At 36.8% G+C, this 23,418-nt stretch overlaps 1 protein-coding gene across 3 annotated transcripts; it reads right to left on the bottom strand.

The window, feature by feature from the left end:
* Window positions 1-523: 523 nt before the first annotated feature.
* LOC121261672 (protein ALWAYS EARLY 2) lies at window positions 524-23,097 on the bottom strand. 3 transcript variants are annotated; one of them, XM_041164145.1, is made up of 19 exons: window positions 22,853-23,097; window positions 21,429-21,550; window positions 20,937-21,035; window positions 20,567-20,629; window positions 19,628-19,705; window positions 18,773-18,941; window positions 17,591-17,856; window positions 17,124-17,496; window positions 16,025-16,090; window positions 15,588-15,871; window positions 8,855-9,169; window positions 8,595-8,773; window positions 8,214-8,496; window positions 4,903-5,109; window positions 3,819-3,971; window positions 3,227-3,370; window positions 2,910-3,122; window positions 2,082-2,372; window positions 524-888 (listed from the first exon to the last, which is right to left on the bottom strand). In XM_041164145.1, exons 2-19 carry the CDS (start codon window positions 21,531-21,533, stop codon window positions 724-726), a joined length of 3,453 nt encoding a protein of 1,150 aa, XP_041020079.1. In that variant the 5' UTR covers window positions 21,534-21,550; window positions 22,853-23,097; the 3' UTR covers window positions 524-723. The 3 variants fall into 3 exon arrangements, with proteins under 3 accessions (XP_041020079.1, XP_041020081.1, XP_041020080.1); XM_041164147.1 differs by having other exon boundaries at window positions 3,260-3,370; XM_041164146.1 differs by having other exon boundaries at window positions 20,937-21,032.
* Between the last annotated feature and the right edge of the window lie 321 nt (window positions 23,098-23,418).

Below are 23,418 nucleotides of genomic sequence, written 5' to 3'. Positions count from 1 at the left end.
AAAGAATGAAATCTATTATTAAAAAATTTACTTACTTTTCATGTGGATCTTATATTTATTCATTTTTTTCAAAGTGATTGCACAACGCTTCCACATTCACGATTACAATTATTATTTTTTGGTCTTAGAACATCCAACTATCAATTACGCTAGAAGGGTTCTACTCAGCGGTCCCACACCACAGCTATTGAGGAAAAAAAATAAAAATAAAAAATAAAAACATATATATAGTGTAAGACTGCTTAATAGAATTTTTCTACGCTGAAAACAGCTACATATGTTTTAAGATATGCATTATCAGAGAGAAATAGAGGTTTATGTCTGATTAGGTTATCCGTAGGCAGGTGGGCTCCAGCCCTCGGTTTCGCCCCCTACCATTGCCCGATGCACAGCAAACATAAGATGGTGATGGTAATACAATACCGAGGTAAGACGATGATCATGACGCTCAATAAGGCTTACATGTTGCCATGTAATCAGAGCTTCATATTTGGATGATTTTCCTTTCAACATATGCATTAGCTTTGGCACAAAGAAAAAGAAATTAGATTAAGCTGAATTACAAAATAACTGTCACTAGTGGAAGTGCTAATCCCAATTAGCTTGATCACAAAAGGAAACTCCAAAAAGAAAAAGGCAAAACTGAGGATGAAATCAAAATTCTAGCATAATATTTACAAGGTCAATTGAACAGAGATCAAATTAGGGACAGCATAGCAATATTCAAGTTGGTATAAGAGCCAATATTTGGGTCTTGATTCGTCCCACGCACATTTGAATCTCTCTATAAATGGGAAGGTTCTGAGGACAACATGGGTGCAAACTTGTGAGAGCAGAATCCAATATCTGAGCCACATCAGCTGGAGGATACTGTCTTTCAGTACATGTCTGTATGTTACGAGAAATTACACTCAGTATAACAAGCTTTTATGAGAATAAAGAGAGAACGTAAACCTGTGAGTAAAGAAAAAAATCACAGTAACTAGTCATGATCATAGCTACATTTATACAAGCTTTTCAAAGCCCCATATATATATATATATATATATATATATATATATATATCTTGGCTGATTACAATTCTTTTACTTAAAAGTACATCATACGGTGTAAAAATGTACATCAGCACTAGTCTACCAAAAAGTGCATATTGTAGCTTTAAGATAATTCAATTTTATTGACTGTAGTACCAAGATAAACTGATCACGACCAAGAGATTCCTCACGATATCACAGTACGAAATGAATTATTAAAAATTAAATGGCTGTTGAATGCAACATAGTAAAGATCAAAATAATAAAAGCAAAAAATAGTAATGTTTACAATCCACAAGGGAAATAGTCTAAAGATTTCAGCCACTTGCATTAAAGATCAAGATCAGGAGTATGTGACATCATCTGTTATCCATCAAATTCAAGATAAGGGAAATGGAATGATTGCAATTTTGAGAAAAAGTACACTAGTTGAAACAGAAATAAAGCTGTAGATGCGTTTGACAGATGTTCAACTATTGCACATAAATCATAATGTTCAAGAAAGGATAGGTTCAAAACTAATTGACTGAAAAATAGAACCAATATGACAATAGGAAGCGGTAGATGCATTGGCCAAATGCATCAAAGATCAAGCAATATGACGATAAGAGTTGATATGTTTTGACTAAAGGTGTTAGACCATTACCAGCTGTTCACAGCTGCAGTAAAAACTATTCAAAACGTGTGCCCTAGTAATAAAACAATACAAGACAACATAATTCACAAGGTGGAGATACAAGACTTCGTTCGGTAGAGCTGTTCCAATGGGCTCGTTGAGTTTCTTTGACGTATGAGACGTTCAGTACTTGAGTACAATAACAGTAGCCTGGCATTGGCCTATGTCTGAGTACTTACCATGTGACAACATTAGCCAGGCATCGGAACTGTCCTCCGTGACAGAGGTGGAGGCAAATCAAAGCCTATAAAAAGAAAGTCTCTATGTTGTTTTATCGGAATTCACACACGCCAATACATGCGTGGCACAGGGTGAGAGGAAGAGAAGTCGCCTCTTGAATAGATTAAGTTAAAATATCATCTCCAAATTACCTGTATCATGAGCAGTGCAGCAACACAGGAAGTGATAAGCTCCGATGGGATTTGTGCCTCAATTTCATCAGAATCATTACCCAGCCTTTTAAAAGATGCATCACTAGTAACAAGGGACTCTGACGTGTAGAAAGCCATCTGACTGTGGTTACCTAGACTGCCATTGTCCTGCTGTTGACACCTGATCACTGGTACCCTAGAGTCGGATGTTAATTGTTGATTATCAATAGAATCTAAAGCTTGTCCGATCCTCACAAAAGCATCTTCCCCTTCCTTCCTCAATGTGAATGCCTGAGATGAATATTACATGATAAAGCATCATCAGGCAAACCGCTTTCTCTTCAAAATAAAACATAAATGCTTAGACTGTAAGGTAAACAAACAAATGAAGTCAAGATGCTTAGAACCAGTTGATCCAGGCCATAAACCAGGACTTGTGACCCACAAATAGACATGGCAATATATGCTGCAAGCCAACATCATATATCATATTTGGCAACAACAACCAAATGTGGAGCATAAATGTTACCGAATAGCAATATGGGGTCCTCCAATAAAAGGACATCAATCTTAGGCGCTTAGTCACACGAAATAAAAGACCGAGTGAAGGAAAAAGATAACGCATAGTTCTTTCAGATTGTAAATTCTGCCGAAGCTTCTGTAAGCAATCAGTCTGTTTTGCCATTCCCGATAACATGAGTTCATCTCTCCCACCCACCCACTTACCCACACAGCGACATGCGTGCACAAGCACACCAATGAGTGCACAAACACACTAGTACACAATCACAGAGAGAGAGAGAGAGAGAGTACTGAAGCTCTTCATACCTGAATAGCCGCATCTACCATTGTATGTGCTTTCAATCTTGAGCCTTTGACAATTTCAACTATGCTAGATGCTGATTCTTGAGATATAGAAGAGTTATCAGAACTTGTAAGACCACAATGGACATTGGAATTGGTTGGAAGCTTCATCCAAGGAGGTAGGGTATTTCCTGGATAAGTATTGCGCTGCCTTAGATCAAGCAAAGCAGAAGAAACCTGCACGTGAGAACAATAATCAAATTTGCTTCAATGCCAACGCAGAGAATAGTACACTTGAAATAAAGATCCAAAACCTAGTGAAATTCATGGAAGCCACATGCCTGGCCACTGGCTTCCTTCAGCTGTACAAGTACCATGGCATAATGCTTCTTGAATGGTTCAGAATCCTTTAGAGAGCAGTCTCCATTGTTTTGTTTCTCCACTACATCATTGTTTGTGCTTCTAAGCTCCATCAATAATGCTTCCTACACAAAAGTAACAGAAAAGCCTCACAGTATGAGTATCATATACAACAGGTCAGATTCCTAAAAACATCTATATATAGTGCAAGACAAATGCTATTATAAATAATAGCATGGCTGGCCCTGATGTTTGAGTGGATGAACAACATATATAAGGCTACAAAGTCCACTTTTTTAGGAAATAAAGGATAGTACTCTGTAAATTTATAAGTTTGTTAGGCATATTCGCCAGAAACAAAGATGAACACAATCTCACAGATGTCAAAAGATGTCAGGTTGATATGGCTAAGAAAATAGAAAATCTCAAAGATAGGTTCATCAAATAACAGTCGTTAGAAGGAAACAAATGTATGGTATAAGTGAGAATTAGAATAATTCAACTTTCAAATAGCATTAACTTCTTAGATGAACTACACATCCATGATCAATCACACGTACTAAATTGTATAACCTTTCTATCTAGAGCACGATTCATTTCTGAAAGAGCTATTATATCAGCTTCCCTAGCTTGATTCTGGGCCAGCATACAAGGTTGACTATTGGAAACTTGAATGACGTCAATAGCTGCTGCCTTAGCTTGAGAAACAGCACGGTTTGCAGCCACCTGTGAAAATATTAGAGCCAATTAGATCTATAAAAATTTAAGCTCAAACTATAGCATTTAATCTATGGCACTGCATACGCAAGCAATGAAATTTTTCGATAAGTAAAAGATTTTATTCATACTAACAGAAGAATAGGCATAGCCCAAGTTCAAAATAATAAACTAATATAATGCTGTTATTTTAGAAGAATAGGCATAGCCTGAGCTTAAAATAATGCTTTGATGAGGGATCACAGGAAGAATAGGCATAGCCCAATCACAGACAAAAGCATTCAAAACTAGATATTAACTTCAGTAAAGATAATATTTAGTTTTACCTGTAATGCTGTTATTTTGCAAAAAGAAAAGGACATTGGAACCAAAGTTGTAGTGCAACCAATTAAGATACCTTTTAAGCTGTGCAAGAAAAGGGACCAACCCAGAACAGTTCGTCAATTTAGTTGTCCTGACTAACCTTGTTACAAGTATAACAGAGAATAAAAGAAGAAACTACGCTAATTTGATCAATGTAAATGAAAACTGGGTTGCAGAAATAGTGTTGTACAAGACCCTGATAAACAATTAAGTCTGTTTAAGGGTATCTTGGGAGCATCCCCACTGACTTTACAGTAATAGGTCAGGATTTCAAGCAACCTTGTACTATGCAGGGGTAAAAGGTAGTTTGGGCATGCCGTGTGCAATGTATCACTGCAGAAGCAGGGGAAAAAAGAACTTGTTGCCTGCTACCTACTTTAGATTTCAATTTCAATCTACAATTTTCATATATCCGTTAGTCTCTGAAGTCAAGAGGCATATACTTTAGTCACCAAACTTGGCAGTTGAACCCTCACCACAATATTCTAAAATCCAAGCGACAAAAATAATCTAAAAATTGACGTGCAAAAATCAAAATAAAAGTGAATAAATACTTGCGTTTGGTAAACAATCTGACCTTTCCCTGCTTTAGCATAGAATTCACGGGGCTTGAAACCCTCTCCATATGACCACTTGAAGCAATCATCATAGATCCTTCAAAACTCAGATGTCCATTAATTTGTGGCTCCTTTGATAAAAGAGAGAACTTTCCAGTAGCAAAATTTTGCCTCTTAAGAGCTTCTGGCATATTATCCAATGGATTTAAAGGCATGCAATCAATATCCTGTAATGAATGTTTTCATGTCATTAGAGAAGGATAGAATGTGAATCATCCTATACCAGATAAACAGTTCACTGATGACTGCAATTACCTTTTTTTAGATAGGTAAAATTAAAGTTTTATTAATAAAAAGATGGCATAGTCCAATTACACAGGAAGTATACAAAGAATACACCTAACAACAACTAGGGACTGCAATTTCTTTGCTATGAAAAGAAGATTGAAATAAAGAGCAAACCATCACATGGACATATATGAAACCCACCAAATATAAAAAATGAACAGAAAAATATAACTTTGATAAAACAAAATCACAATGTTCTGACCAACATAGTGATAGTCCATGGACCATGTGTTCTTCATTCAAAACATAAATATAAAAAAGAAAATGTACATAAACAAAAAGTTAAAAACTCTGCTTCCCATAATCCCCTCAAAATACCAATTACCACCCTCAGTATAAGTTTTGAAGGCTTAAACAATAAAAGACAACCAACTTACAACCTTTCCAATCACTTAGAATTCAAACCCCTATTATGCTTTTTCGAAGGACGGGAGAATGCTTTTTTCATACGTAAAAATCTTATTAATATTAAAAGACGAGTAGACATTGCCCAAAAGGACATATACAAGAGGAAACACCTAGCTAGGAAGAAGAAATGTATACATAAAAATCATGAAAGTCAAGCCGATTAAAATCGATAGCTAATGCCCATATAAATAACGTATTGAAAAAGCGATATCTAAGCTCCTCCAGCAGTGACAATCATGCATAGGTGTTGCTCTTGTATATGTCCCATGTACTTGGGCTATACCTACTTTTCTCGTTAATAAAGTTCATCTTTACTGATAAAAAAAAAAAAAAAAAAAAAAAAAAAAAGCTCCTCCAACGAATGTTCCCTATCTTTAAAACTGCAATCATTTTATTCCTTCCAAATGCACCCCAAAAGGCATATGGGGAACATCTTCAAGACTGCTGCAATTTGTGGAATACTGTGAAGACTTTCTCTAGTTGGTAAGAAGCTCAACCACGTTCACAGGCACAACCCATGCTAACCCAACTCTTCCAAAAACACTCAACCCATAGGGCCCTAGCAACCTCACAATGAAGTAGCAAATGATCCATCAAATTGCTCTTTTTCTTGACATGCAACACGTTAAATAACAATGATCCAGCATTTCTGTAGGTGTTCGTGATTAGGATCTTCCCTATGGAAGTTTTCCATACAAAGAAAGCTGCCTTTAAAGGCGTTTTAGTTTTCCAAATGCTCTAGTTTTCTAGACATACAACATGCTGAATAACAATGATCCGGCATTTCTGTAGATTGTTCGTGATTAGGATCTTCCCCATGGAAGTTGTCCATACAAAGAAAGCTGCCTTTAAAGGAGTTTTAGTCCTCCAAATGCTCTAGGGAAATGAATTGTAATCCTGATTCACAACTTTTTCTACACATGCAACACCAGTCAATAACAACCTCTCTAGGAAAGATTCTTACCATGGATTTCTTAAATGGCGTTGGGTCTGGCTTGGGTCATGCCCAAAAGCATAGTGGGCCTTTTTCCTCTTGCAGAGGATTAGGTGGCAACACACAAATTTCAATAGTGGAAAATGGTTCCTAAATGCCTCATATGGTGTATGGAGGGAAATGAATGATAAAGATTGGGAACAGGTAATGGAGGTGCTCAAGACCTTTTCAACACTCTCCTCCTTTGTACAGCTTCTATAGACTTTAATGGGCTTAACCTCCACAACTTTTTTTTTTTTTAATCTTTTTCTCCTTTTTAACTAGATAACTTTCTTCCACACAGCTCTTTGTACTTGGTGCACCATTTGCCCTTTTAATAAAATTGTTATTACTAGTAAAAAACAAATACTTTCAATCTCTATGTTTCTCTCTCATACACAAACGCACATATTCATGCATGTAGGGTGTAGCAAAAATCCAATAATCCGACTCCAACAAAACGGAGTCAGAGTCGGATTTCTTTTTAATTTTTCAGTCGGAGTCGGAGGTGTCATTGGACCGACTCCGATCTGATCCGACTCCAACTTTATCCTCTGACTTCGACTTTGCCCTCTGACTCCGACTCTAAAACCGACTCCAATATTGTACATATGTTATAAAAATATGTATTTATCTATATATTTATCATATATACTAATAGTCATATAACTAGAACTTATATAATTAAATTCAATAATATACTAGTATGAGCTAATTATTATAAAATAATATACTTCTACTATAATAGACTAATGATAGTTTAGTATATGTAAACATTATAGTATTACTACCATATATAATCAAGTATAGCAATAAGTTAGACACTAGTATTTAAATAAGTCTAGTATAATAAGTTGACAACACATATACTAATTTACTAAAGTATAATAACATGTAATTAGACACTAGAAAGTCTAGTATATAATTAAGTTAGAAATAAGTTAGACATTAGTATAATAACATGTAATTAGACACTATAGTATAAGTCTTGTATAGAAATAAATTAGACACTAGTATAGAAATAACTAATAAGTCTAGTATAATAAATTAATAACACAATAAAAATTTACTGAAGTATTATAACATGTAATTAGACACTAGAAATAAGTCTAGTATAGAAATAAGTTATAAATAATTTAAACACTAAATATAATATAATAACATGTAATACTATAGTATAATAACATGTAATTAGACACTAAAAATAATATGTAATACTATAGTATGATAACATGTAATTAGACACTATAGCATAAATTTAGTATAAAAATAAGTTAGATTTTAGTATAGAAGTAAATTAGCAGTGAATAATTTAGGTTTATTTTTTAGTTTTTTCGAAAAAATTGATATTTGAAAGCCCACAAAATATTCTTTTTTAAATGGCTAAATGTGAAGCTGAAAAAAGAAGCCCAAAGCTAAAAGCCCAAATCCAAGTCGGAGTCAGAGTTGGAGTTCAGATTGTTGGTGCTCACCCCTACATGCATGCAGTGCGCATGCATGTAATGACATATAGAAATAACAGCATCAAAGACACCCCACAAACTGACAATATGGACCAACCAGGAAAGAACTGGAATGAACTTGTGTAAAAGAAAACCCTACCATGACAAATTCAACTCCTATCTCAGGACTGTCAAACTGAACTCTGCATTTGTCATGATCAACTGTGAGCACACTTCCGTCGTAAAGTTCTCTGGTTTTGGGATGAAGTGCAATTACTCGTTGTCCAACTGATAGAGGTCTGGCTAAATCTGTTGGAAGTCCTTCCCTAATACCAGCACGAAGTTCATTATAATGTTTTCTCACAGATTCCCGATATTGCCTAAGTTTCTCCCTTTCTTCATGAAGAAAATGTTCAGAGAACCTCCGAGGTTTGCCAAGAGAACTGCATTAATAACCAAACACAATACATGTCAACAGTGTTTTCAATAATTCCATGCCATAAGCCAGCTCTGATGAAATGTACATGCAGTTAAAAAATACCTCCTTATGACGCCCCATTCAACACGAGTGAGCCTTGGGATGTGCCCCAGTCCAACATGATTTAAGTACTCCACAAACTCCCTTTTTGCAAACCAAGGGTATTCAATTGCGCTATAAAACCATTCAAAAGTGCACCATCTACGGACCATACGAGATGAAAGGTAACATGAAAGCTTTTCCTGAAATTTAAATGGCAAAAAAACAAATGTAGATCTAAGCTTCAACAAAGATTTAAATATTAAGAGGAAGGGAAAGTTTACTTTTAGGAGGGCTTTGTCATGTGATGAGGTGGAGTATTTAAGTCTATTTTTCAAAAAAATTTCATAAGACTTCGTCTCTTTAGCGGTTGATGATCTCGGTAGACTCATTTTACGCCTCCTTTGTCGTTTAGTTGATAAACTAACATGGTTCGCCACAGGAATTTGTTCAGCTGATACAGCTAAATCAGCCTCCACTCTTCGATGATCAATAATATCCAAGGAAGCTTCTGACAATTTCCATTGTTTTGAGGAGGTAAAACTCTGACCAGAGCGTTTAGCTTTGACCGCTGATTTATTCTCTTCTTCAGCTAAGACCTACAAACATGCATATAAAATGGGGAAAAAACACTATAATTTCAATTAACAAGAACAATAAGAAAGAAAAAAGAGAGTTAGCAATCATATACCCCAGTAGACCTCACTCAACATCCAGTATACAACCAGACTTCTTGATTACAAAAGCAAGACATATTACATATATACATGTAGATGTTTGTCTCATTTCTGTTTTTGTGCATCTATGTTTTAGTGTTTGAGGATTAACTGAAAACAAGTATACTTTGGGATAACCAGATAGGTAATAATGTGTGCCCTTACATGGGATAGAACCTGGGACCTTAACCTCCATCCCTTGTGAAGGAAGAAACACCATTTAATTCAGTGACCATTATCAATAAAAAGTATTGCTTCTAATATGAAAAATCTAACAACCACCTCTCACTTATACTGTCAAATGAATTGGGATAACTTGATACTTTTTACTTTCTATGTAAACAAAGCCATTGTCGACTTAAAGTGCTGTGGCTCTAATAAACATAGAATACAAGCATTTAAACTGATGATGCCATGAAAAAACAATCACATTCCACAAGTTTGGTTTATTTTGTTGCTAAAGTGGCTTCAACTCGCCATGTTCAGCATGCTTACCAACTGTGTCATCTTGTCTTGTGAACTTAGCTTGAAAACCAACCATAATTATTTTAGATGGTCAAGTCTACAGTTAGTAAGGAATACCACCTCTGGACAATCTTAATTAAATTGAAATCTGCTGTGGGATAGAGGTAAGCAACCTTTACACAACTCTCATTTTCACCTGATAGATATTAAATTTCTTTGCAAAATTATCAGCTCATGGCCAGCTGACAACACACTGTTTGGGACCAGCTCAATTCAATTGAGTTGTTAGTAACTTCACGATTAAATATCAACTTCAGAGATAATACACATTTTTGTAGTAATAAAAAAAAAAAAAAAAAAACACTTGCTCATGTGCCCGTGTCTTCAAGGGCACTTAAAAGATAATCAACAAGAACTTTGTCATTTAATATCTGCAACTTTGACAAGAGTTCGCTTGTCACTAAATCAATTAATAGAGAAATAGAGATTCACATGTTCAGCATAGAGACATAGATTCAAATGTTTAGTTAATGTGTACATGCAGGGGTGTGTTACAGAGAGACAGATACAAGTATATATATATATAGAGAGAGAGAGAGAGAGAGAGTTAATGTGTACATGCAGGGATGTGTTAGAGAGAGATAGATACAAGTATATATATATATAGAGAGAGAGAGAGAGAGTTAATGTGTACATGCAGGGGTGTGTTAGAGAGAGATAGATACAAGTATATATATAGAGAGAGAGAGAGTTAATGTGTACATGCTGGGATGTCTTAGAGAGAGAGAGATACAGGTATATATATAGAGAGAGAGTGAGTGAGAGAGAATTCTGCTTTAAATGGAGGGTTAAACAGTTCTCGCCGTATGAGTTTCCATTTTTCCTGATGATCATTCCCGCTGATTGTCGTCATCATTGCGAGTCTTTTTCCAGTCTGGTAGTAGCAAGTTTGTGGTTTTTCTTAAGATGGGTTACTCAAAACAGGTCCTTGTAGAAACAGAAGTGATCGAGATTATGGCAGGTCAATTCGCATTTTAGAACGAAGCAGGAAGGTAAGGAAATAGATGGTTTTGAATGTCTACATAGTAACGTGGTTCTACAGACTTTGAAGGACTGTTCTCAGCTGGATGCAAGGCAGGAGTTTGTTACAACCTCTAGTGTTGGCAGTAAAGCTTACATAGCCCAGAGTGGTTCAAATGATTATGGTAGATATCTGATCTTGGTGGAATACAGTGGTGAGGGGAGAAGAGGTATTATCATTGTCCCAGCAGAAGTGGAGGGAAAGGGCTGTCTGAGATTGGTAAAGGAGCTCATGAGGCTTGTTGCAGCGTGGACTTGAAAAGGGCTCTTGCCCTCACACTGACAAAGCCAACGATGGGTTCTCATGCAAAAGGTGGTGCCAAGTCATAAGCGGAGGCAGTCTTGACACCATGCCCTGTTCTGAAAACCCAAAAACAGAGACAAGGAGGTGTATCGGGGATGCACAGAGAAGATGACTTCGAAGGACAAGGAGATGACCATTGTGGAGGGACGCCGAAGGCCTGCCCTACTGTTCAAGAGAAAAGCAACTAGCAGGTGACCCTCGATAGTATTAGAACAGAGCTGCTGAAAGTGAAGGGGGTGGTCAACAGTTTATTACAAACCATAGACATGGGCTTGGGCCCAAATGTAGAGCAAGCTGGCCAGACGAAAGCTCTATGCCTGGGTATTTGTGGGACAATGGAGGAGCAAAATGAGAAACAAAAGTGGGTTGCGCCTCTCCTAGGCCCAAAAAGGAAAGTCAAAGACAAGCCTAGCCCAATGACCCAAAGTTGGTGGGGGATTCGGGTCTTCCTTTGCCACGGGTTCATACTCTGGAACTGCAATATTGGCAGCGCCAACATTGAATCATCAGTAACGGCTTGCACAAAACCTCATCGAGAGGAGATAGCGACAAGGTGGCTGGACTAGTGGACGACAATGCACTGGTGGTGGAGCCAACAAGAAGCAATAACATCATGGTGTCCATAGAAAGAGTGGAGTATCGGAAGAATGCAATAGCGACCTTGGATTCAAGATAGAAAGCAATGGCGACCTTGATAGAGATCAAGCGGGAATATATTCCTTTTAGCACAATAAGAAGCTTGTGGAGTTGTCAACATGTGGGTTGGTCTTAATTGCCGTCGAATGTGTCATCAAGGAGGGTATTGGTTGTGGTATAAAAGAATGGTGGAAAAAATGGATGAATGTGTGGGGGAATTCACGATGGCTATCCATTTAAGAATGTGGCAGATGGATACTTGTGGGCCTTTGCGAGCGTTTGTGGCCCCAACTAAAATACCTTGAGAAGACTGTTGTGGGATGAATTGGCATGCCTCTGTAACGTATGGGACATACCATGATGTATTAGTGGAGATTTTAATGTCACTTAGTTTCCAAGTGAAAGATTATGGCAAAAATATCTCAATTCAACTATGGTGGACTTCTCTAACTCCATCTCGTAGCACAATCTACTCTTCCACTTCTTGGTGGCACATTCACTTGGTCTAGCAATCGGAAGCGGCCTTCTTGGTCAAGAATTGATATATTCCTAGTGTCCCTAGATTGGGAAGCACATTATCCCAAGTTAATCCAAAAATGACTTCCCAAGTGGCAAGTTGTGCTAAAGATCATTTCCCTATTATAATTGATTACGGGGGCATCAATGGAAGGGGAAGCTATTTAAAATTTGAAAATGTGGCCGAAATCTGAAGGCTTTGTGGATAAAATTAGACAGTGGTGGTCTTCCTACCAATTCCACGGTACCCCAAGTTATAGCTTGGCACAAAAACTCAAATCACTGAAGAACGATTTGAAGTCGTGAAATGAGTGTGTTTGGCAATGTGGAATGTCACAATAATTCCCTTCTAGAGGAACTTCATGGTTTAGATGTTTTGGAGGAGGTAAGGGCCCTCTAAAAAGTGGAGAGCACGCAAATCACAAGTCACAGTAGACTTGGAAAGGACTTCCTTAATGGAAGTAATTTCTTGGAGACAAAAATCGGCTCTATGGTTGAGGGAGGGGGATAAGTGCACCAAGTTCTTTGATCGTGTGGCTAATTCACAGAGGATGAACAATGTCATTGAGATGATGGTGGTGAATGGAGTGCCTACCTCAAATTCTCCGACGATCTTTGAACATATTATTAACTTGGAAGCTAGAGCTCGATGGACTTGCATTTTATTCATTAGATCATCGGGATGTAGTATGGTTAGAGAAGTCTTTCAGGGAGGTGGTAAAAGGCATAGCTTTTGGCAAAGCTCCTAGGCCCGATGGTTTCACAATGGCTTTTTTTCCATCTTGCTGGGAAGTGCTCAAAGATGACGTTATGGGGGTCTTTCACGAGTTCCATGAAACGGGTAGATTTGAAAAAAGCATCAATGCCACTTTTAATGCTCTCATCCCAAAAAAGGGGGCATGATAGAGGTAAAAGACTATCGCCCCATTAGCCTTGTGAGCGTGATGTACAAAATTCTCTTAAAGCCCTTGGCAAACACATTGAGCAAGGTGATGGAGAAATCATATCAAAGCCTAAAAATGCTTTCGTAAAAAGGAGACAAATTCTTGACTCGGTTCTTATTGCGAATAAATGTTTGGATAGCAGAATTAAACAAGGAATCCCTGGACTTCTGTGCAAACTGAACATGTCAAAGGCTTATGATCAAATCAACTGGAACTTCTTGCTTTACATGCTTACAAGGTGTTACTTTAGGGAAAAATGGTGCTATTGGGTCAAGCGTTGCATCTCTTCAGTCTGCTTCTCTATCTTAGTGAACGGTGCACCAGCTTGCTTTTTCCAAAATTTCCCAAATTGAGGCAAGGTGACCTGCTATCTTCATTACTCTGTGTTTGCCATGGAAGCTCTTAGCAAAATGATTTCAGGCCTCTTAGAGGATGGATTCCTTCTCAGATTTTGGGAGGAACAAGCACTGGCACACTTGATATATCCCATCTTTTATTTTCATACGACACCCTCAATTATTGTGTGGCCAACCAAGACCACATCCGAGTTTTGAGTGCTCTCTTCCTATGCTTCTAAGTTGTTTCTGGTTTGAAAGTAAATTTAGCAAAGTCAGAGATGGTTCCAGTGGGCAATGTTCTTGATGTGGAGAAATTGGCTTCGATCCTCGGGCGCAAAGTTGTCTTTACCTATGAAGTATCTTGGTCTCCCTCTAGGTATTTCCTTCAAGCCAAAAGCTATATGGGATGAGATAATTGAAAAAATGGAGTGAAGGTTGGCTAGTTTGTAGCGGATGTACTTGTCTAAAGACGAAAGGGTAACTTTGATTAAAACCACTCTTTCTGACTTGCCTACCTACTTGGTCTCTATTCCCACTACCCACTAAGGTGGCTTACCGTATAGAGAAGCTAGAATGTGATTCTTATGTGGAGGAATGGATTGTGTTTAAATTTCATCTGGTCAACTGCACAGTATGCACTCCAATCTTAGAAGGAGGTTTGGGAATTCAGAATCTCCTAGTCTTTAATAAGGCCCTACTGAGAAAATGGTTGTAGAGATACCATCTAGAAGCGGATGCTCTATGGTGGGCTGTCATCGACTCCGAATTTGGTGGGGCTTAGGGTGGTTGGTGCACAAGTTAGTGGAGCGGATCATATGGGGTGGGGCTTTGGAAACACATAAGAAGAGGATGGGATATATTCTCTAGATATACTCAGTTCAAGGTGGGCAATGGATCTGGAATCAAGTTCTAGCATGACCCCTGGCATGGTGATCAAGTTCTCAAGGAAGTTTATCCGGGACATCATGGTCTCAAAGGTCGCAGGAAGCTTCAGTTGCTAATCTTCTAGAGCTGTCCAGTGATGTTCCTCAATGGAATGTCACTTTCTTCAGAGCTGCACAAGATTAGTTGAGGCATTCACGGAATTCTACAACCCTTTCTATTCTATTAGAGTGAGAATGGGAGAGGCAGATTTACTTATAAAAAAAAAAAAAAAAGGATGGGAGAGGCAGATAAGTTCATTTCGAATCCATCAAGGAAAGGGAAGTTTTCTGTTCGCTCGTTCAATCAGTCAGTCTATTATCATGAACAATACTATCTCATTCCCGTGGAAGAGTATTTGGAAGACTAAGACGCCCCTAAAAGCAACTTTCTTCATATGGACAGCTTTTTTGGGGACAATCCTCAGCTTAGACAGCATACGGAGACACCAGATCATCATCATAGGGGGTTGGTGTTGCATGTGCAAAAAGAGTGGGAAGACTGCATCATTTCCACATTTACTTCTTCATTGCGAGGTGGCCACAACTTTATGGAATGAATTATTTGCTAGAATGGAGATAGCTTGGGTAATGCTGAGAAGGGTAGTATATTTCCTAGAAGAGGCTTGTGCTGTAACTCGCATATCAAAGCCATATGGAAGATGGTTCCCATTTGCCTATTGTGGCATCATTAGAGGGAGAGGAATGATAGAAGCTTTGAAGATCGCAAGCAGTCAATGGAAGCTTAGAGCTTTCTTTTTTATTACTTTACTCCATTGGTCAATTGTATTAGACTTCAATGGCCAGAATGCTCATGAATTCCTTCTATCCTTGCCAATCAAGCCTAGGTGTTGTTCTTGTATGTCCAGTGTACCTAAGCTATGCCTAGTTCTCATTAATAAAATTCTTATTTACTGATCGAGAGAGACAGAGACAGAGACAGAGAGAGATTATACACTAGAAAAGTAAAATCCTTCAACCCCAACCTTCCCCCTCCCCCTCCCCAGGGCAGAGGGAACCTCCAGAATGATTTTTTTTTTTTTTTAAAGAGCATTAGAAGTAAACAAAGAAAAAACTTTGTTAAGTAAATACAATAACCTTTGATATCATGGGCTTGCGCTTTCGTTTCAACGTTTTGTCAACAGGCTGAAGCTGTTCTTTTGCTTCAGAAGTAACAATAACATCAACTGATGAGTCCCTCACAAGTTTTGACATCTTGGAGGTTGTGCCATCAACCCTAGAGATTGCATTTACTGCCTTCTCTTTTGCCCTTGAGAGTATATTTTTGTCTTCATGGTGGCTTGTAGATGTAGCTTCTGGTGCACTGGACTTATAATCCATATCAAAAATTATTCTTTCTTCCTTCAACTGAACTGATGATTCTAGGTCCAACAAGGAAACAACAAGAAACAAGAGATTAAATCATTTATTTTGCAGAAAGATATTTAAAAGAACAATTACAGACAGACAGGAGCACTTACACATGCACAGCATCACACTCCAAAGAAACTATAGAATAATCATAAAACACTTACCAGATTCCATTGTGGATAGAGACAAATCAGCCAATGTCTGCAGGGCATGGAAGCCAGTAGTTTCATCTACAAGAAGAACAAACCACAACATTAGAACATCTATACATCTAACTGAGTTGAGAGCAAGCATTCAACCATGCCTAAAAATTTTAATTTTGGTTCTTATTGAATATCAGAGACCAATTTGCTCGAAACTGGGATCTCCTGATTCAGAGTCCAGAAACCTTGCCCAAATTCTTCTGGCGTCCAAACAAACCTTCTTTTGAAAACTTACAGATAAATGCCTCTCCCTCGGTTTTAAACATAGTGGGGATACTTTTCATACATAGCTCCTGATATATTGATATGGAGTTTTCCAAATATCAGGAAACTGAACACATATATCCCATAATGTCGAGCCACAACTCCATTTTTTATTCCTAAGTTATAACCTATTCCCACATTCCAGAATACACACACACACACACACACACACATATATATATATATATATCTAAAAACTTTTTTTTTTTTTTTAGATAGGTAAAAAAAAAAAAAAAAAACTTTAGAAACAAGGAAAAATCATATTCTTTAAAAGGAAAGTGATATCAACTTCACTCTAATTTTTTTTTTCAAAGTAAGAATAAAGTTTTATTGATTGGAAAGAGGCAAAGCCAAAGTACACAAAAAGTAAACAAAGAATACACCTATCATCATCTTTTCTTTTCTTTTTTATGAATAATACACCTATCATCATCTAGGAACTAGAAACGGATATAAGCATCAATTTCACTCTACTACAGAAGCAAAGAGTTAGAATTTAAATTCCAAAGACATTATGGCAGCTTTAGTGGGGAGTTAAGTGCACAAATAGTCATAGCATGAAAGACCAGAAAAAGAATAACTCCCATTTGTCTACTGTCTGGAGGTAAAGGAACAATAGAAATTTTGAAGATTGTGAGCGGACATTGGATGAACTCAACTTTCTTCTCTAAAACTTTATATATACATATATATAACAATACTACGGAGACCCCCATCCACATAACAGAGAATTAAAAGAACAATAATAAATGCTTGCCATGACCTACAAACAAGGCAATTGCTAGTAACGAAGTACCTTCAAGGAAAAGTTTCTTGCTTCTCTTCCTTTGACCATGTACAGAGAATCGCTCAGATTTTGTATTTGAAACCTCTATGTCAACTTTTCCTTGAAGGGAACCAAAGTTAATTCCTTCTTCAGTACCACTACAGGCTTCACAACCATCATCATACTGATTATTTCCAATGTCTTCAACTTTCTCCTTTCTGTAAGACTTCCTCCCCTGTTTATGAACTTCAACAGTCCCTACACCTTCCATATCCATCAAGGAGCTAGTATCTCTTGCATTATCTCCATTTTCGGCTCCCCTGCTTCTTATACTACTTACCACCCAGTTTTCATCAATGGCAGCATCATGGAGCTTGGCATGAGTCATGTCAGATTGTGCATGCTAAATCAAATCAAAGAATTTTAACAAAAAAAGTCACATGCAAGTGAAGGAAGGCAAAAGGTATTTGCAGGACAGGTAAGTGAGTTGTGAATACCATTCTTTCCCAGCTCTGAGCTGGTGAGGATGTTATATGCTCTGTTCTTCTGTATGATGTTTGAGAAATCTGGGGAGAGCCTCCTCTCTGTGAAGCCTCAGCTAATGTCAATGCTGCCACACGTGCAACTTTGTCCTCATTGGTATCAACCTCTAACTTCCGGCCTCTTTTACTCGGTGAAGCATAAGTTTCTGCAATGTCTTTCTTATGTGAAAATGAAACAGGAAACCGAGGTGTCCTTTTCCTCACTGCACGAGGCTGGGTACCTAATGTAATTTGAATTTATCAACAGCGGAATGTTTCGGAAGGAAATCTCTCTCTGGTCATGAGAATTGTACAAAACAAAATTTCAAGGTAGAGTTCAAAATGGACAGAATTACAACCAGCAAAGACCCAAAAAAAAAAGTATCAATGCAGGAGAAGTCTAGCTGCTTGACACATAACGAGTTTTGCTTTATTCTAAGAGAAATGATATTTGCAGTCCTAGGGTATGCAAATCCCATGCACTCCATTTGAAAAATGTGGGTAAATTTGGGACCCATATGAAAAAAATTATTCTTTTAATAGTGGCCCCACTTTTTTTCAAAATGAGTGGGCGCACTTTGCAAACCCTAGGACTGTATCTAGCATTACTCTTATTCTAATTAATGGGAATGCTAATGCAAACCAACAAAGATACCCAACAAACGAAAAAACAAAATAAAGTATGATAGACTTGCTGTTTGAAAACCCTAAAGGTTTTTAGCTTTATTCTAATTAATCAGAATGATACTGCAAACCTGCAGGAGAAATGACACTTATATCCTTCCACTCTCAATCTAATTCCAGGATATGGTTAGTCATACTCAATCTGTTCTTTAAAGCATTTGCTGTTAACATTCTGCTCTTCATCCTCTTGCCTTCTATCCGATAAAGTTCCATTTTCAATATAAATATTCCGCTTTTTTCCACAATAAAATTCAAAACAGAAAGAACCACTTTGTTGGCCTCTTCCTTAAAAGAGTGTGCTGTGAATATTCTTTTAACAACCCATTCTCCATATAGCAAAACTCCTCTTGATATAAGAGAAATAAGAATTAATTACAAGCACCGCCAAAATATATGACGAGCATATGAACATAGCTATAAAACACTGGCAAGAGTCCAACACATTTACTCAATAGTAACGTAACTAAATGATACCATCATAGTTTCTCCTGTTCAGCAGAGATAAATATCCATCACTTGATGCAATTGACCGAGACTGGAAAATATCTTTTGAGTCATTAAGCTGAACTTTCTGTCGCTTGTGTTTCAGAGGTTTCCAAGATGGTGAAGCGCCATTGCTCTCCCGTTCACTATCACTCTCTTCCTGTTGTTTATTCCATGAAATAAAGATTCAAACAAACCAAGTGAAAAATTGCAAGAAGCACTAACATAGCACAAAAAACACATGATGATTCATCTCATGACTATGTGATTCCCAGGCCAAACACTAGCATAAAACTTATCACTGGTGTTTAATCTCAAGGTGGCAGTTGGGGAGATGGCTTTAGGAGCTACAAACCAATAAAAGGAAGAATAATTTTGCAATTAAACTAGGAATTGTTCAGTAATCAATAACCAGAAACGCAGGAGACAATGAATAAAATATACATCCACTGCTATTTTGCGTAAAATAACACCTCATAAAAGGATTGCAGTCACAATCTACCGTCACTAAAACACAAGGGCATTTACCAGGAGAGAATAGATTTATCTTCTTCAAAATAATTAAGGTGCTTAAGTTGTATAGGAGCCAACATGCCACACTAGCTTCTAATTAATTCCATTCTTAATCTAATACAACAACCCAATCCTGCAAATCAGTGTTTATCATGCCCACCCAGCACCTTTAATTTGTAAATAACAAATATTTGCTTTTATCTACCACGGTACCAAAATTAAGCCAAATGGAACTCAATTTTTACAATATCATTGACAACCTATCACAGGACCAGATTGATATTAAAGCAGCCAAACTCATCTGAACAGAGGATATATTAAATCCATTCTCACCAGGATATTATAGTAATCCGTCATCATAGCTACGAGACCAACCACAGAAGCCGTACCCTCTGGCAAAGATAAGTACGCCTAAAAACCAAAAGCATAAGAAAGTGAATAATGCCAATAAGTTAAAGACACGTACCATCAGAATTCATAAAGTAAATTCCCACAATTAGAACTAAAATACTTGCAGAAGGCCATATATGTAGTCCATATTTTTGTTGCAAACTTGCATCATGAAACCTCTTCGACTGGATGGCATTTAGTAACGGATGGGGGGCAGTAGAAAGACATTAAAAACATCAAGACAGGACAAAACACCACCTACGGAATTAATTTCCAATTGGAAAAATATTTCCAAATATTCAAATTTATAACCAAATTTAATACGTCACTTATCTTCTTAGGCACAAATTGCTGTTTTTGGCCAAATTACTTGTATATACAACCAACGTCATTTCTGAATTTATGACCAACATTCCTAAAAATGTATTAGCATAATGTCAAGGACCTAAGAGAACTGATGTTGAAAATTCAAACTAATCATTAACCAAATTTAAAAACTAGCTCCAACCTATATAACCAGAATTCAAAAGGAATAAATTAAACAGATTAAAGCAAATGCAACACTCCTTTGAATTTAAATTTGTAAGAATTCTTTCAACAACAAAGTAGTGACATTTTTAAGAAATCAACAAACGAAACATCAAAACAGGGTCATAGAACCTGATAATTATTTCAAAATTCATCCATATCAATTACATCAAGAAATAAGAGACCGAGTGAACAAGAAAGCTGCAAATAGAGCTTAAATCCAAAAAAGTGACTTGCATGAAACCAAACATATTTACTGCTTACGAAAGGAAAAGACAGTAGAGTGACAAAGAACCAATCTGGATGTTAACAAATTCTAGTTAGAAATTAATCTGGCATTCCTGGACCACCAACCCGGTTTGTAGTGTAGAGAGCCTCTACCATATCGATGGATCTGTTACGCACTACAGCAGCCACCTGTATATGCAGAGAAGACGATGAAAAAAAATAAAAATAAAAATAAAAAAAGAAAGAAATTGGAGCACGTTATAAATTTACTCATTAAAACAGATATTATGATGGTAAACACTCATGAGGTAAAAGGCAAGAAGATTTTTTCCCATTAATGCTTACCCAAGTTAGGCATCAATTTTCACGACATAAACAAAAAGTACTTTATTTTTGGTTAGTAAAGTTAATTTATGTGATATAAGCACAAACAACTTGGAAAATTAAGAAAATTCCAAAAGAGCAAATAGAATCACAGTATAAAACAAAGGCATACCTTCTTCCAGTCTTTCCCATACTTCCGATAGGCTTCATAAAAATGCCCAAGCTCCTCCTTGCTCCATTGAGGCCCTAATTTATCGGAATATTTCTTCTTCTGTGCAAAAGATAGAGCAACAACAAAAATGAAGGAATTAAACTCACATCTTAAAGCTTCAAAGTCAACTCATTTATATATCCTCATACACTAATTACGGGTTGGCCACATGTATACCCCTCAGCCATTATCTTATCCAAATCACCCCCTCTGTTACCTCAAAGCTTTTACGATTCTCAGAAGATATATATATATATATATATGCTTATCCATTAAAAAAAAAAAAAAGCAGTAAAATAGATCTCTATCTTAGTTTTCAAAACAAGGTTTCATTGTTAAGAAATGTAACCAAAACAAAGAGAGATAGACAATCAGATACAGATCAAAGAAAAATTTTAGCACTAGGGTGTCAGAAAATTTCGATCATGGTCTCCCAACCTAAACAAGACTTACCCGCAGAGAACTTTTGCCCAAGTTCCTACCATCTTTCTCTGGAGTGACATCATTTATAGTAGAAAATCGCTTATTCACACTTTTAGGTTTTCTTGCCGGGGCCATTAAAAACCCTTAGTTATCTATCAGAGACAAACAATATCAAAATTAGTGCATTATATCCTTAACTACTAAATCACATCAACAACAAGCACATGCCACTTTTCAGAACATTTAACCGCGGAAATAAGAGCACTTTTTTAAACCAAAATTTAATTCTTCCACAAAATAATACTTCAGTCATATATCATCATGCCAACATGCTTTTAAATATCCCAAATGATCTATTATGCAAAAACCCCGTAAAATCAACAATAGGAGCACACGTAGAAGAACTTTACATTACAGCTTTTAATAATCCTATAGAAAACTTTTGTGCTATACGGTGTTTCTTCCAAGTTTCAAATAAGTATTTTCTTAATCAAACTCAGATTGAATCCCCAGTTGAATAAAAAAAAGGTTAACAAAAGACAAATTTAGACCATAGAAATTTGAATTTTTGTAAATGTTTATGTAGCAATAAAAAATTGTATTTCTTTCTCAATACTGAATGCGAGATAGAGATTCACTACGAGAAAGTAAACCCATCAGCTCAAAGAAACTGCTTTCCAGAATCACTTTCAGAATCGTCAACCAAATTGAGGCTTCAATTACCCAAATTAATCAAACAGCACGCACAAAAACCTAGTTCCAATTCTCCATAAGAAACCTAATGCAACAGTTCACAGTGGCTGAATTCCCATACTCAAGATCTATTCACCCAGATGAACCAAACCGTACGCATAAAACCCCATATTCTGATTCACCGCAATATACCAAAGACATCAGTTCAAAGGAACTGCTTTACAAAATCACTTCCAGAAAACAACCACAACACTTTGAAGTGACAATCGCAATTCAAATTTCGTAGTAATCTAAAAACCATAGGGACAAAACTTCAAGGAAAAAAAACGGATTTCTTCTTCTTTTTTCTTTTTAGTCAATGGTCGCCATTGACCCCCTCCCAGACCCCCCAAAAAGTTAACTTTGCGAAATGCTCCAAACAAAAAATCAAGAACCCAATGCCGTGCATAGACGTTTGCAAACTTGACCTCTACAATACCCAATGAACCGAATCTCACAAGAACGTCCCCATACATACACTACCAAAAACAAAACCCAAATTAAACTTCTCTCTGAATAGCCGAAAGACTATCCAACCCGAAAAAAAAAAAAAAAGAAAAAAAAAGAAACAGCTTTTCGAAACTACTTCTACCAAACAGCCAAAACACTTCGAAAAAAAATCAAAATTTCAACAAGAGTTCGCAAAATCAGAAACCCCAAACGAAAAAACATAAAAATCATCAACTTTATCCTAATTGAAAGGTCTGAGACTGTAATCTCACCGGTCACGAAGTCAAATTCAACCATAAAGAGAGAGAGAGAGGCACTGAGACAGAGATTTGAGAGAGAGAGAGAGAGAGAATATCAGAAAGTGGATGAGACAGACAGAGAGAGAATAATAGAGCAAAGTTGCCGCGAAACTTGAATATATTTATATATAGGAAAGAAAGAGGAGGCGGAGAGTGAGCCAATTGGGTTTTTGGGCAGTGGCTGACTGGTTAGAGCGAGAGAGAGGTGATTGAAAGGGACGTCAAGGAGGGAGAGGACGGGGTTTGTATTTGGAGAAGAATGTCACCGTACACGTGGCTATATCCGGGGATTTGTACGGTAAGGATTGAGTTGTGTTCCGTGGATTCGGCACGTGAGAGAGATTATGTATTTGAAATTTCTTAGAGCATTTTCGTTAATTTGATCAAATTTATCTTTAAAATTTAGTCAATATCATATTTTTTTATATTTACCTATTTTATTTAAATTTAACCCTATATTAAATTATCTATTTACTCTCAATATAATAATAAAATATTATTAATTTAATAAATTTTTTATTTAATTTATTTTTATCATA

This window comes from Juglans microcarpa x Juglans regia, chromosome 4D, assembly GCF_004785595.1.
Source record: "Juglans microcarpa x Juglans regia isolate MS1-56 chromosome 4D, Jm3101_v1.0, whole genome shotgun sequence".
In the NCBI taxonomy this organism is placed as follows: Eukaryota; Viridiplantae; Streptophyta; class Magnoliopsida; order Fagales; family Juglandaceae; genus Juglans; species Juglans microcarpa x Juglans regia.
The sequence above is the reverse complement of the archived record's forward strand: the minus strand, read 5'-3'. Positions and strand labels throughout refer to the sequence as shown.